Raw genomic sequence first — 16,508 nt, forward strand, 5'->3', positions numbered from 1 at the left:
ATCAGTTTAAGGATTTTTTTAGCTTTTTTTCTGCTGTGACTAAAGGACCCACCAACACAATTGCAGAGGAGAAAACATTTATTTGCAGCTCCTGGTTTCTGAGGTCTTAATCCATATGTAGCAGGTGCCATTCCTCAGGGCTGGAGGGAGGAGGGAAGCAGCTCACTTAGTAATCAGAGAGCAGAGACTCCACTCTGCAGATACAAATATGTATACCCCAAAGCCATACCCCCAATACCCACATCCAGCCACACCCTACCACGTCAGTTATGACTCAGTTAATCCCTATCAGGGGATTAATTCACTGATTGGATTAAGACTCTCACAACCCAATCATTTCTCCTCTGAACCTTCTTGCATTGTCTCACACATGAGGTTTTGGGGAATATCTCACATCCAACCATAACAAGGATCTTATCCTAGGATATGAGCAAAATATTTTTAAAAATGTGGTTAAAAATCAAAATTAAGAGCAGCAACCCCTGGCAAGGCAGTATCCCCAGCTGGTTCAGCCTGTGAACAGGCAGTGGTCAGGGACAGCCCAGACTCCAGTGGCTGGAGAAGTTCTGACAACCCAAATAAAATTCCTGCTGTGAGGACCAAAAAAAAAAATCTGAATTTTAAGCAATGACATCATTAATTTTAAAGCTTCTGATAATTAAAATTATCAGAACACCATAATGATTCATCATGAAAAGATCTAGCCACATTTGACAAGCTTACAAATTTTTTTTGAAGGTATATGGCAAAGTTTTTAAAGGAATCAGTAAAAATTAGAAATATTGAAATGTTAATAAATTCTAGTCAATATGCAAGATATCAATTGAGGATATTTTCAAAATTTACTGTGTAAATTTGAAATGAAAATGAAATAGAAATTGTTATTGTAATTTCTACTTGCCTTTTCTTCCACCTTCTTAGGAATTAGATACACTTCAGCAACAACTAGATTCACTGAACATGAAAAAAGAGAGCATGGAAACTGTAAGTATAAAATCAAATAAGAGTACTTATATAACTTAATTACAAAAAGATAATCTAGCTGATTGTTAATGGAATTTATTTATTTATTTAGTGGTGCTGGGGATTGAACCCAGGGCCGTGTGCATGGGAGGCAAGCACTCTACCAACTGAGCTATATCCCTAGCCTCCTTAATGGAACTTATAAAGTATGTAGATATTTATTTATCAGTTTACTAACAGGATTTCAGTAATTTTTCCTCCCATTGTATACCACAAAGATTTTGGTTGGATAAGAAATTAGTTTTATCTATCATATACAAAACCAATTATTCTGTTCTGTTGGGAAATGCAAAAATATAATTGTGAGTTAATAAATATGTGCACAAGAGACTTATAAACAAATGGAAAGGGAGAGGGATTAGTTAATTACTTTCAGGATGTAAAAAGCTTGTGTTTTCTTGTTTATCTAAAGCAATTTTCAATTCACGAAACATGTTTATGATTTAAAAAATCAAAAAAGATGAAAGCAAAAATGTCTTTCTTGTCCCTTCTCTAGACAGAACTGATATTTATTGAGTGCTTCCTTTGTTATTTTTGAGCTCTTAACACATATCACTAGCAAGGTCATTTAATCTTCACAACAATCCTATAATTCTATCTTGGTTTTAAAGTTGTGGAAAACTTCAAATGGGATTCATACCTGAAATGCTCATATGCTATCTGAGGTTTTTTTTTTTTTTTTTCACCTTTACATTGTCATCTGTTTGTGTGGTGGGGGAGGGGAGGTCCGAGATTGAACCCAGCACCACATGGGCAAGTGTATGCTAGTTGAGTGCTCTACAGCTGAGTTTCATCTACAGCCCAACATCATCTATGGAATGTCCATTTTACATCATTTTAGAGATTCCCCTTATTTTAATGTATGGTATTATGTTGCATGATTATAACAGTATTGTAGATGAATAATTTAGTTGTAATTTTCTGAAACACTCAATGATGCTCCAGTGAAAGCATATTTTATGCTAAGTTACATATCATAAGATTAATTTCTGACAGTAAACCAAAAAGTATACACTTCTAAAATGTTGAGATTGCCAAATTACTTCTCAAAATATTGCTCCAAGTTTTACTCCTAGAGTAACTTATCTGAGAGTTTATTTTCTCCTACACTCATTAACAGCAAGGATTATACAACTTTTCAGTTTATTGGTCTGTTTTTTTGTTTGTTTTTGTTTTTGTTTTTGCTTTTAAGATGAGGTCTTGCTGTGTTGCCCAGGGTGATCTTAAACTGTTGGGCTCAAACAGTTCTTCCACTTCAACCTTCCTAATAGTTGAGACTACAGGTGGGCATCACCATACCTGACTATTACTTTGTCTTAATTTTCATGTATTTATACATGAAGTTGTGTCTCTGTTTATATATTTGTTAGCTGGTGGAATTTTTTTCCTATGAATTATTATTTCATATCTGTGGCAGTTCAGTGTACTTACTGTCTGTACCTCAAAGTTCAGTTCAGTATACTGTTTTGCTTGCCTTTACAGACTAAGAGAGGTATGATAATAGGATTAGTAACCCATTGTAGTTAGTTTGGTAAGTTGTAGTTTGACTTCTCCCTTGTAAAAAAAAAAAAAAAAAAAAAAGCATGAGTAATTTATAATTCTTTCTTTTTATAATGTGCTGTTTAACAGGGATGAGAGGTGGGAGGGAAAGGGAGAGAGAAGGGAAAATGCATGGAAATGGAAGGAGACCCTCAGAGTTATACAAAAGTACATACAAGAGGAAGTGAGGGGAAGGGGAAAAATAATATAAGGGGGACAAACGAATGTCAGTAGAGGGAGCAGAGAGAGAAGAGGGGAGGGGAGGGGAGGGGAGGGGAGGGGAGGGGAGGGGGGATAGTAGAGGATAGGAAAGGCAGCAGAATACAACAGACACTAGTATGGCAATATGTAAATCAATGGATGTGTAACTGATGTGATTCTGCAATCTGTATATGGGGTAAAAATGGGAGCTCATAACCCACTTGAATCAAATTGTGAAATATGATATATCAAGAACTATGTAATGTTTTGAACAGCCAACAATAAAAAATTAAAAAAAAAAAAAAAAAAAAAAAGAATGTGCTGTTTAAAAATAGTGAGTTGATTTTTCTGTCTAGTTGTCCACAATTATGTACATAGAATTTTTTTCCTTGGATTTCTGTGCTAATGGAAATATGCTTTAAGGAAGAAGAACCACATTTAATATTAATATAGTTGGCATGAAGAATTTCTCATTGTCTTTTGAAGTGGATTGGAGAGTGAAGTCTCATTTCACTTGACAAATTTAGTTTCCTTAGAAAAAACCATGAGCTCTAACCTTAGTTTAGTTGTATTTTTTTTTAATTGATGCCACTATTCTTTGGCATTGTATATACATGCCTAAAATAAATTTTGAAACATTAACCATATTCTCAAATCAAGAAAACACAGATCACTGTTTCTACTTAACTTCTGCCAGAATTCTTTTATTTTTATTTGTTTATTCTGGTTTTGTTGTTCAAGAAACATGTCAGATAGCTGTCAGTTGACTAGTGTTTATTTAATATCTAATTTGTGTTCTCTACTCTGTATTCTCATACTTAGTTCACAGGGATATTTAAAAAAAAAAAAAACAAGTGTCAAAATAAGCTTGAGTCTTCAAGAACAGTTTTAGCAACATAGAGTTTGAACAAGTGTATCATATTGTTAGGCAAAAGGAAAGAGGTATTATTAAGAAAAAGAATACCTCAAAATATCTGCCGTTCTATATATGTTTTATTATCATACCTTTTCTTTCTCTTTCTAAAGCTAATCTTCTTAAATTGTATATGTGTGTGTGTGTGTGTGTGTGTATACACACACACACACACACACACATATATATATATATATATATATATATATCTCCATCTCATTGTTTATGGACTTTCATATATTTCCCTTGCCTACATTTTCCTTTTTTAAAGATTTCTTCTACTTTCAAAAAAGAGGTTTTCCCTCTTAAGAATTTGGTCATGCAGCTAGGATTGTTGCTTAGTGCTAGGACACTTGCCTAGCATATATCAGGCCTTGGTGCCTTTGGTTTGATTTCTAGCACTAGAAAATATAAATAAATGGAGAAGGAAAAACAAAGAATTTGGGGCTGGGGTTGCAGCTCAGTGGTAGAGCACTTGCCTAGCATGCGTGAGGCACTGGGTGTAATTCTCAGCATCACATAGAAATAAAAGCAAAGTAAAGGTCCATCGACAACTAAAAACATATTTTAAAAGAATTTGTTTTCATTTATGCTGTGGGCTTGGTTTCAAATATCAATATAACCATTTGTATCTCTGTTAACTCGGAAAATTATTTAGACCTCATATCCCCGGTTTTTTCATCTGTCAAATGGAGGTGATAGTAATAACTCTACCTCCTAGAACAATGCTTCAGTATTAGAGATAGCATATAAAGTACATGTGGAGTACAGTGCTTGGCAGGAACAAATGCTCAAGAAATAATAGGTTCAAATGTCAATTAATCATCACTGTCACTACCATTATTCCTAGATCCTTTTGTTATCTAATAAAAATTTTATCTCATTCTTATTTTCTTATTGTGAGCAGTAGAATAGTAGAGAATAGATAATAACTATTCTACTTTCATGTATTAATTTCTTAGTTCTGCCATAACAAAGGGTCACAAACTGGGTGGCCTAAAGGAACAACAAAAAAAAAAAATTTCACAGTCTGGAAGCTAGAAGTCTGAAATCAAGGTATCTTCAGAGATATGTTTCCATTGAAACTGGATAGAATTCTTCCTTGCTTTATCCTAGCTTGTGGTGGTGGCCATCAGTCATTGGCATTCTTTGCAAAGCTGCCAGCTGCCTCACTTCTGTCTCTGCCTATACTATCTATCAATGGCATTCTCACTGTGTGTCTCTGTGGTCTCTTATAAGGACACCGGTCATATTGGATTAGGCTTTAATGACCTTATCTAAACCTACAAAGACCCTAATTAAATTTCCCCTTTTGTTTTCCTTAGGAAATAGCACACTCCCAGGTAAAACAGGAGGCTGTATTGCTGCACGAAAAACTTTATGAGTTAGAGTCCCATCGTGATCAAATGATTGCAGAAGACAAAAGCATGGGATCTCCAATGGAGGAGAGAGAGAGATTACTTAAGCAGGTAAAAAAAAAAAAAAACTATACTTAAATTTAATAGTTTGGGTTTTATTAAATGTGTTGATTTGTTTTATTTAAGGGACATGCACAGTAAAACCAATAAGCACTAGAAAATCTGATGGTGCCTTGTGGGTACAAGTTTATTGTGTAAAAACAATAGTGAAAAGTTAATTTCACCTAAATATGAAATACTTGATCAAGAAAATTTAGAGAAAAATCATGTTCTCACATGAACTGTTTTTTTTTGTTTGTTTTTGTTTTTGCTTTGTTTTGTTTTTTGGTAAAATCCTCATTTTATATGGCCATTTTGCATATTTTGGCCATTTCATATTTGGATCCTTAACTAGGAAACATCAAAACTCTTCTTTATTGATGATTAAATAGTTATATAATCTTACTGAAGATATGATGTATTCCATTATTTGTTTTAGGCCTTTCACTTAGAAATGAAATATCCCAAGTCTAATGACTTTTGGTAGTTGTTAGTATCAGTGCCTCCATGAAGGAAATAGAATTAAGATATCTTATGAAATTATGTCATAGAATCATGTCACATGTACTTAGTGGCTTGCTTTGTACCTCAAGGCTAACTTTTAGTTATAAGTTATAATTAGCATATTTATCCTGAGATACCCTAACTCTAGGGTCCTTGGGAGACTAGAATATATATTTGCACATAGCTCTAGTCAGGAACTCCTTTGTAGTCTAGGTTTGAGCCCAGTGGATTTGGATTGCAGTGGGTTTTTTATAATCTTATGAAATATATTAAAATTTAGAACTCCTAAAGTTTCTTAGGAAGAAGTCGGTGGAAGCAATGAAGGAGAGAGTAATCTTGGGCTAGGATTGCCAAGTAAAATACTGAATAGCTAGTTAATTTGAATTTCATACAAGCCACCTAAAATTCATATATCTTTATCTATATATATATATATATATATATATATATATATATATATATATATATATATATATATATGGAGAAAGATATTTTTGAGGTAAGTATATTCCAAATATTACATTGTGCACATGTACCCTAAAAGTTATTCATTGTTTATCTGAAATTCTGTTTTAACAGGGCTTGTAAAAAATCTGGCAACCTTATCCTAGGGTATGGGAAGGTCTCAAATTCTAGATACTTATATCAGCTAATTGATCCAGGTCTGAAGAGATATGAATCTGATGGTGCCTTGTGGATACAATTGTGTATTTCAGTTTTTACTCAGGATGGAATCTGAATAATTCCTTAGTGATGTTCTATATACCTTCAAAGGTAGAATTCTAAATAATAGATTTCAAGGAAAATACTAGATTTGACATTTTAATACAACATACCCTAGAAGGAAATTCTCCTTAAGGTAGTCTAATAATAACTTATTCTTTAAATACTATTTTCTTTTTATGCCTATATAGGTTAAAGAAGATAATCAGGAAATAGCCAGCATGGAGAGACAGTAAGTACATTTTATGTTCATTTCTCATCTCCTGAATTACATTCTAAAAGTTCAAGAGTACATATTGTTCTAGGTATTTTTCGTATGGTTTACATTGAGGATACTGATGCAGTTTGCAGTTTTATTCTTTGAGTAAATGAGTGTTTAATTTAGAGCCATTGAATAGTATAAGTGCTTTTTATAAATAGTTGTATTAAGATATAATTCATATATTTCACATATTTAAAGTATAAAATTCAGAATTTTTTAGTATATTTACAGAGTTGAGCAACCAGAACCCAGTCAGTTTTAGAACAATTCAGTCACCTGAATAAAACCTCACAGCTTTTTTTTATATACAAATGGAGTACAACTTTTCATTTCTGTGGTTGTATATGATGTAGAGTCACACCATTCTTACAGTCTTACCCATACATAGAGTAATGATGTCCATCTAATTCCACCATCTTTCCCACTTCCACACCCATTCTTCTCCTCTCCCTCCCCTCTGCCCAATCCAAAGTTCCTCCATTCTTCCCTTGCTGCCCCCCACCCCATTATGGATCAGCATCCACTTATCAGAGAAAACATTTGCCCTTTGGTTTTTTGGGATTGGTTTACTTCACTTAGCATGATACTCTCCAGCTCCATCCATTTACCTGCAAATGCCATAATTTCATTCTTCTTCAAGGCTGAGTAGTATTCCATTGTATATGTATATGTGTGTGTGTGTGTGTAGATATATATATACATAGATATATATATGTATGTATATATATCTACACACAATATATCTATGTGTGTGTGTGTATATGTATATATGACTGGTTCTAGAGCTGGGTATATATGTGTATATATACACACACACACATACACACAGTTTATTTATTTATTCATCTATTGAAGGGCATCTAGGTTGGTTCCACAGCTTTTAACCATCACCTCCCTTGCCCCTTTCCCAGCTCTAGAACCAGTCATCTCCTTTATGTCTCCCTAGATTTGCCTATCCTGAACATTGCATATAAGAGAAATCATATGTATATTGTCCTATGGGACTGGATCTGTTGACTTAAGATAATTATTTGAGGGTTCATCTCTGTTGTATCATATTTCAGTATTTCATTTCTTTGTATTTTAAAATAATATTCCATGGTATGCATATACCATAATTTATTGATCCATTCATCAGGTAATGGATGTTTGGCTTGTTTCCAGTTTTTGGCTATTATGAATCATGTTGGTATGAACAGTCATGTGCTAGTTTTTGTGTGGACATACATGTTTATTTCTCTTGAGTGTGTATCCAGAAATAGAATTGTTGTTTCATGTGGTATTCTGTTTAACATGATGAGTTGGAGTCCATTAGGATCAAATGATTGCAGAAGACAAAAGCTTGGGATGTCATGCAACTATGCCATTTTGTATTTCTACCTGCAGCTTATGAGTGTTCCAGTATCTCTACATCCTTACCATTACTTTGTATTATCTGTCTTTTTTTATTCTAGTCATCCTAACAGGTATAAAGTGGTATCTTGTTATGGTTTTGAATTGCATTTCCCTGATGGTTAATGATGTTGAGCTTCATTTTATGTGTATATTGACCATGTGTATGTCTTCTTTAGAGAAATATTTATTGAACTCCTTGCCTGTTTTTAAAATGGGGGCTTTATTATTATTACATTGTAAGAGTTCTTCATGTTCTAAATACAAGACTGTTATCAGATATATGCTTTGCAAAAATTTTCTCTCATTCTGTGGGTCATCATTTTCCTCCTTTATTCGTGTCCTTGGAAACACAGAAGTTTTCAATTTTGATAATGTCTACTTAAATGTTTTTTTCTCTTATTGCTTATGTTTTTAGAGGGGTGTGTGTGTGTGTATTACTGGATATCAGACCCAGGGCCTCACATATTCTAAGCAAGCACTCTACCACTGAGTCACATCCCTAGCCCTTGGTGTCATGTCTGAGAAACCAATGTCAAGGTCATGAAGATTTGTGCCTAAGCTTTCTTTTAAGAGTTTTACAGTTTGGCTCTTACATTTAAATCTCTGATCTGTTTTGTGTTAATTATTATATATGATGTGAGATAGCAGAACAATTTTATTCTTTTGTGCATAGTGCTGGGATAACTTTTTACTTTTGTTTTTTCAAATATTTGTTGAAAATACCATTGTTTACCTATTTATTTTTCTTGGCACTCTAGTCCTAAATCATTTGTCTGTATACACACATATGATCTTATTTCTGAACTTACAATTTTAATACATTGATATGTATGTCTATTCTTATTCTAGTATGACATTATCTTGAGTACTGTTAGCTTTGTAGTAAGTATTACTGCTTTTTATCAACATGTTGACCTGCATAATCTTTTTTTTTTTTTTAAGTACCAGGGATTGAACTCAGGGGCACTCAACCACTGAACCACATCCCCAGCCCTATTTTGTATTTTATTTAGAGACGGGCTCACTGAGTTGCTTAGTGCCTCACTTTTTGCTGAGGCCAATTATGAACTCGCAATCCTCTTGTCTCAGCATCTCTAGCTACTGGGATTACAGGTGTGAGTCACTGCTTTTGGCTTGACCTGTATAATTTTGACCATGAGTAAATATTCCCTTTCTGAGTACCACCATAGTTTACTTTTTACAAACCTACAAAAATAAGATTGCTAACTATTTTCTACTTTACTAATATGCAAGTCAAGCTTAAAAGGAACAGTTTATTCTTGTAGCCTGGCAACCTAGTGTTTTCAGAATTCACTTGTGTTCTAAATAGGAATCATGAAAACGGGTCTAGAAAAGATTTTCTCTTTAGGCTTATAGTATTATCTTCAGAATAGGGTATATTATTTCTAGATATTATGCAACTTAGAAAAGATATCCTAACATCTTTGTTTTTTACTGAGCATCCTATTATCTTCATAAATATATTAAATAATATTTTCAACAGGTTAACAGATATAAAAGAAAAAACAAATCAATTTACTGAAGAAATTAGACAACTTGATATGGATTTAGAGGAACACCAAGGTAATGTATCTAATGTACTTTTACATTTTTATGATGTAGATTAATAGCTTTATAGTAATATTAATATAGCATTATCTGGAATCTCAGCAATAATTTAACTACCTTGGATTTATTATTTAATTCTTTACATTTTAATTTTACTAAATTATATGCTGCTGAATATTATGAGTAACATTAAAGCAATTATTTGATTTGTACAAAAATTTGTAATAACCTCATGTTTGCATATTGGTAAGAATTTATTCAGTGTTTTACAAAGCAGGTTCTTAAAGAAGTAAAATAATTGTAGATTCCTAAGTTTTACTTCCTCAGTGTGGTCCAGTATTAAGGAAATTGGTAGAGTTTGAAGAGGTGAGAATCAAGACACAGCTATCACAAATAATCAAGAAAAATTAATTTCCCAGCCAGTTTCATGTATGATGTGGCAGGCACTTATTATCTTCTTTTTCACCCAACTTTCTCCAACAGTGGGATTTAAAGAAACAGCACAGGGATCTGAACAGCTAAGGAAGCTTAGGGTCTAAAGGTGGAAATTCTGTGGTGGGGGTTTGGAAACTATAGTGGTATGTTTGGATAGAGGAAGAGGCTGAGCATTATAGTTTCCTGGCCAGCTTCTTTCTAATAAAGGAGAGAAAGGTGGGTTTCCTGTGGCACATTAACTGCAAACTAGGTAATATTCTCTCTGTTTATCATTAATTGATTGTATATTCTTATGAGTCAGTGAGGGAAAGATCAGGATAATCTTGCCCACCTCATGGTATAAAATGTGCACATGTAATTATTATGGCTAAGGAAACAGCAGGGAAAGAGTGGTCTGTTTTAATTTTTTTTTAACTTTGATTTTTTTAAAGAAATTTTATTTATTTTTCAGGTGTAGATGGACACAACATAGTCCCTTTATTTATTTATTTTTTTTAATGTGGTTCTGAAGATGGAACCTGGGTCCCTCCCCTGCAAGGCGAGCATTCTACTGCTGAGCCACAATCCCAGCCCATTAACTTTGATTTTTAAAGTGGCATGTAAATTTTATTATGCTTTAGTTGATTTGTAAATAATATCATTACCTACTACTGCTTACCTGGGATAGTCGCTTTGTCATCTTTCCAAGAACGTTGTGAAGCCTTGTTAAGCCATTTTATACATGTTGAAGCTCAAAAAAGTTTTGTTTTTTAGTAAGGAATAAAGTGTAGATTTAAACCAAGGTCTCTGACTCCAAAGTCATAGTTCCATTGCCTAAATCTAAGCTTTAACCTTCTGACTTAAAGTGTTGCATTTGTGAAATAAAAATGTTCTTAGATTTAAATAGTTTAATTTTTATATAGCTGTGTGTGGCTTTCAATAAGGCATCAAAAGCAGATAGACATTAAAACTTCATTATTAGGTAAGTGAATTTGCCCAAGTCTAGTTTTCTCATGAAAAGTGAATATAATTATTCTATCTCACCAGGGCTTATATATATTAAAAGTCACATATAGCAAGATAGACTCACAATAAATTGTTAAGAACTTATTTTTAATAATTTGTTTTTATTAACAAAAATTATTGCATATAGCATAACATTCTCAAATATGTATACATTATAAAATGGCTCAATAAACATTAATATATGCTTTACCTCACATTTATTTTTTGGTAGTAATATTCAAAATCCACTCTTATTAGTGATCTTCAAGAATATACTACATTGTTATTAATTGATAGTAATCATGTTGTATAATATATATCCAGGACTTATTCTTCCTATCTTAACTGAAATATTATATCTTTAGACCATAGTATTTTCTTTACTGAATAATTTCATTGCTTTTGTTTATATAGACTAGTATTCTTGATTTTCTTTATTAATATATTCAAAACTATTCTGAAAAATCTTATAATGTTCTTGATTTTTGATGCTTCATAGGATATGTTCTAAATTTTCCTCTTCCTAAGTTTTTTCACTAAAATGTCTTGGGTGGTGGGGGTAACAATGTATTATTAGTTGCTGGTTCTGAGAGAAATGAAGTGCAGAATGCTTTGGATTTTAGCTTCCATTTCTCTTTTTGCTTTCTAATCTTTGTCCTTTTTTTAAGGCAGAAAAAGAATCTAATTCTATGTAATGGTTGCAAAAAGCATTTATATGTGTTAAATATATGATGTATGTTATGTATATATTCATGTATATATGTGATATATACATATGTGTGTATGTATATATCAGTGCATTCTTTTTTTGTTCTGCTGTATTGTAATCATCTTAGATTATTGGTTTAACAGCACAGGGGGGGTTATTAGATGGTTACTTGTTAGAAGGTTACTTGTTAGTTCAGGACCTCATTATTTCCTGCCTGAACTATTGTAGTAGCCTCCTAACTGGTCACCCCACCTCCAGTCTTGCCCCCTCTCAGATTCTTTCACCATAATATTGCCAGAGTGATTTATGTAAAGTATGCTTCTGTGTCATTCTTCTGTTTAACAGTGATTGGCCAGTGACATATAAGATAACGTTAAAGAATTTTTGCATGTCGTACTAGTCCCTCTGTAATCTAGACTCTATTTCATTGACCTTCCCTTCCACCCCTCATCATCTTCACACTTTGTGTTAACAATTTACATTTAGAAACCATATAGCAAACTGTTTCATGCCCTAACCCTTTGCGGCTACTGTTTGGTTTTTTTTTTTTTTTTATCTTGAATGTTCTTTTTTCCTGTTTTTTTTAGCTGATTAATTTCTCATCCTTTAAGACCTTTAAGCTCAGGTATCCTCTCATTCAGCATAACTTTTAACTTCCTTCCCTGACTTTTTTCTGAATGGGACTGAGTGACCATCCTCCATGTTTTTAGATCATGTTTGTTCTTGAACATATCACTGCATTGATTACTTTATATTGCAATTATCTATTCATGTGTTTGTCCTCCTTGTTTTCTTTCTTTCTTTCTTTCTTTTTTTTGGTACCAGAGATTAAACCCAGAGTTATTTAACCACTGAGCAACATTCCCAGCCTTTTTTTATTTTTTATTTTGAGATAGGGTCTCTCTAAATTGCTTCCCTTTTAAAAGTCCTCAAGACTTTGGTAGTCTCAATACAGCATCTGAAAAAGTAAACATTAAGTAAATGTTTCTGAAATGAACTAAATAACCCACATTTTAGCAGAGAAAGAGTTGTAAATTGAATTAAAGGTGAAAATTGAGCTCTAGTTACTTCTTTGGGCCCCCTCATTTTAAGATGATGCAAGTAGTTAAATCCTCTTCCCCAAAGAGGATTTAACTACAAAGAGTTTATTACATTCATTCTAGAGGATTTGTATCTTGGGTTCATGTTTTCCAGTAAAGCAGTAGACATTTATCTGTATTATCTGTATTCTCAATAGTTCCTTGACTCAAGATTGTTGATAATCCATTCTTTAGGATGTAGATGATAAGTGGTTAGTTTTTACTACTGTGTGAAATTGCTGAGTCTTTAGGCAGGGTGGTTCTCAACTTTACTCAATGCAGGTTTATGATTAGATTTTCAAAAGTCTGCTAAGTTAGTTACCACTTCCATCTTCACTTCCATCTTCTAATTTTTTTTTTCTTTGCTGAGTTGCTGGAAGTATTTATTTATTTATTTATTTATTTAGGTACCAGGGATGGAACTCGGGGCTCTTCACCACTAAGCCACATCCTCAGCCCTTTCTTGTATTTTATTTAGAGACAGGGTCTTGCTGCATTGCCTAGGACCTCACTGAGTTGCTGAGGCTGGCTTTGAACTCACGATTCTCCTGCCTCAGCCTTTCCAGCTGCTGGGATCACAGGCGTGCACCACCATGCCTGGCAGGTGTTTATACTTTAAACATTATTTTTTCTATAGTTTTAGTGGAGTTTGAAGGAGGTCAGTGTTAGATATGCATGTTCAATCTGCCATCTTTACCAAGAAATTACCAAACGTATCACTTGGATATGCTTCATTTTATTGGCTTTTAACAAGTGTGTGTGTGTGTGTGTGTGTGTGTGTGTGTGTGAAAGAGAGAGGAGAGAGAGAGTGTTATCTTCCAAATGACCATTTCATGTACTTTCATTGACTGTGCAGTTAGCCTCAATCACCCCTTCCGGCTTTTAAAAACATTTGCTGTGGCTAGCACATATAGTCCCCATTACCAGGCAGGCTGAGGCAAAAAGATTGGTTGAGCCTAGGTGTTTGAGGCTAGCCTGGGCAATATAGTGAGACTCCATCTCAAACAAACAAACAAAAAATAAAATCTAAAAATTATTTTTCTTAACTTGTTAAAGTTATTTTAAAGACTCAGCTTATTTTTATTTTTAAAAATTGTAATTAAAAAAAATGAATCTGATGGGTATTTAATGTGGAAAAATTCAAGTACTACAAAAGTATATAAATAAAAAATCATCTCTCTTTTCACACTTAGATAATCTGAGTTCTCAGAGGTAATCATTGTTTATACTTTGATATTTAGCCTTTTACATTTTTTTCTATGCATTTACAAATTTTAATTTTTTAAATGGAGTAATATTGCATAGTTCTTTTGAGCTTTAGTCTTTTCATTTAACTATGTTTAATGCACATTATTTTATGAAAGTATATATACCTTATTCTGGGAAGTGGTAAAGAATAATTGTTAATATTAGAGCTGTGAAGTCTGACTTAAGAATAACGCCTATAGTGCATGTGAAACACTTGTGATAATCATTAGCCGCTATTATGGTAATGTTTGTATAGTATTTGCTGTATCCACATTGGCATTTACACTGTTTCTGCTTTTCTATTTCCAAGAAAAATGCTGCAATAAACATCCTATATTAATGCTTATTACTTATGCAGTACTTGTAGGGAATAAATTTCTAAAAGTGAAATTTTGAATAGAATAGTATTTATAATTTTGGTTTTACAAATTTCCTCTCAGAAAATGCTGACCCATTTTATACAACCAGCAGCAGTATATAAACATGTTTCCTTATCAGTGCCAGCTATATAAGTGTTTTAATTTTTGTCCGTCAAGGTAATATATTCATCTCTTCCCAGTTTGAAAATTTGGACTGTTCTTAAAAGCCTGAATGTGAAGTATTACCATTAACCACATGGTGGGGCTAATTTTCTAAGAATCCATACACAGAGATTAGATTGATGAACAATTAACAAAGTACAGTCACATACCTCTAGGAGGGGTTTTTGAGCACAGTTACTCACAAAAAAAAAAAGTCAACAACAAAAAAAACTATTTCTTCATTCTTAGAGTCCAGTACTCCAAATATGGATTCAGTTTTAAGTCTTATCATAGATTATTTTTTTAAAAAATATTTATTTTTTAGTTATACGTAGACACAATATATTTTATTTTTATGCGGTGCTGAGGATCGAACCTAGTGCCTCATGCATGGTAGGTGAGCGCTCTACCTCTGAGCCACAACCCCAGCCCCCTTATCATAGATTATTAACAGCACAGGCATATAAATGTATAACTATTACGATGTGATAAACATAGATCATAATGGAAGTACACATAAGGTAGAAACATTGGATTGCTTTTCTAAATTTTGAAAGTATTTATTATAATTTACAAGCATCTTTGAAGAGTAGTAAAAGTACAAAATGTAATATTTTTCTTTAGTTTGTCTGTAAGATACTTCTTTATAGTCAGATTTCTAAGACCTCAGTTAAGAGCTATTATTCGTTGGTTATATCAGGTAAAATTAAAAAAAAATATTTAAGGAAGACTAGTGTTTTTCTGCAACCAGAGTACCTTGGTTCAAACTGTGCTATTTTTATTGTTCAATCTTGGACATAATGTTTAAACTAATTTTACCTTAGTTTTCTCATCTTTAAAAGGGAAATAATAATAGTCCCTACATTATAGGCTTATTATGAGGATTAGCTGAATGCAGGATATATGTGTCTGTGTGACTCAGAATAAGACTCAATTTCAAAAGTTATCCTAAATATTAGCTAATAGTGTTGTTAATGCTGTTAGCTTATAGACTGAAACTTGAGTAATTTTTTCTGGATAGTTTTCTAAGCTTATATTAGAAAGTTTTTTCCATTAGTTTCCTCTAAATATATACAAAATAATCTTTTAATTTCAAAGCTTTTGTCTTCTGGTATCTGGGATAATAAATGGCATTTACTCATTTCTACTTTCTGTATTCTCACTATATATCCCATGAGGAACAAATCATTATTGTTCAATGTGGAAATTAATTAGACTACACTTGGTATTTTTCATTAAAATGGTCGAATTGTCTCTGACCAGGAGAATCAGCACCATCTGAAACTTCTTAGAAATGCAAATTCTTAGACCCTACTCCAGACCTACTAAATTTGGAACAGGAACAGAGCACAATAATTTGTGTGTTAGCAAGCCCTCCTGGTGGTTCTGACTCATACTGAAGTTTAATAACCATTGCTTTAGAAAATAATTGAGGACCTTATGTTGCATTTAGTATATGCCAAGGACTACTAGTCCTACCGTCTGATTGATATTACTCTGTTGAAAAGATCGTCCATATATTTCTTTTATTTTCTTTAGAAATGGTGAGGCTTTTAGCGATTATTTAACTGTTATGACATGTCTAGAGAATTTTTATTATACTTTTTAAAGTGCCTCTTGCATTCAGAAGTAGAATTATCTGACCTTGTCTCCATAATTTTAAAGATATATTTCTGCCAGAATTTAAAATATTTTGCAGGGAATGTATAGTTAGTAAGTGGGATGACATCTAAAGCCAAAAGTTTGTTTAAAACATTGTTCATATGTATTTTAATAGAGCAATTTAGAAGGATTTTCACTTCTAATTTGTTGGATACTGCTGTAATGGCATGTGAAAATTAGGTGGGAAAGATGGACTAAATATAAACAGATGGGCTTTAATAGATCCCCAAACTAATTAAAATTGAAGTAGGAGTTGAAATATAAAAATGGCCTGATTCATGGGC

At 32.9% G+C, this 16,508-nt stretch overlaps 1 protein-coding gene across 1 annotated transcript in view; it reads left to right on the forward strand.

Moving 5' to 3' along the window:
- The window catches only part of Ift74 (intraflagellar transport 74), an 82,633-nt gene that overhangs the window by 38,295 nt on the left and 27,830 nt on the right, over positions 1-16,508 (forward strand). Inside the window, exons 11-14 of the mRNA XM_046467344.2 lie at positions 922-984; positions 5,002-5,145; positions 6,552-6,592; positions 9,522-9,601. Coding sequence (XP_046323300.1) covers positions 922-984; positions 5,002-5,145; positions 6,552-6,592; positions 9,522-9,601 — 328 coding nt within the window. The remainder of the gene's footprint in view (positions 1-921; positions 985-5,001; positions 5,146-6,551; positions 6,593-9,521; positions 9,602-16,508) is intronic.

This window comes from Marmota monax, unplaced genomic scaffold (assembly GCF_021218885.2).
Source record: "Marmota monax isolate L192 unplaced genomic scaffold, Marmota_monax_Labrador192_F-V1.1 WCK01_AAM20220418_F8-fsc00033, whole genome shotgun sequence".
Taxonomy (NCBI): Eukaryota; Metazoa; Chordata; class Mammalia; order Rodentia; family Sciuridae; genus Marmota; species Marmota monax.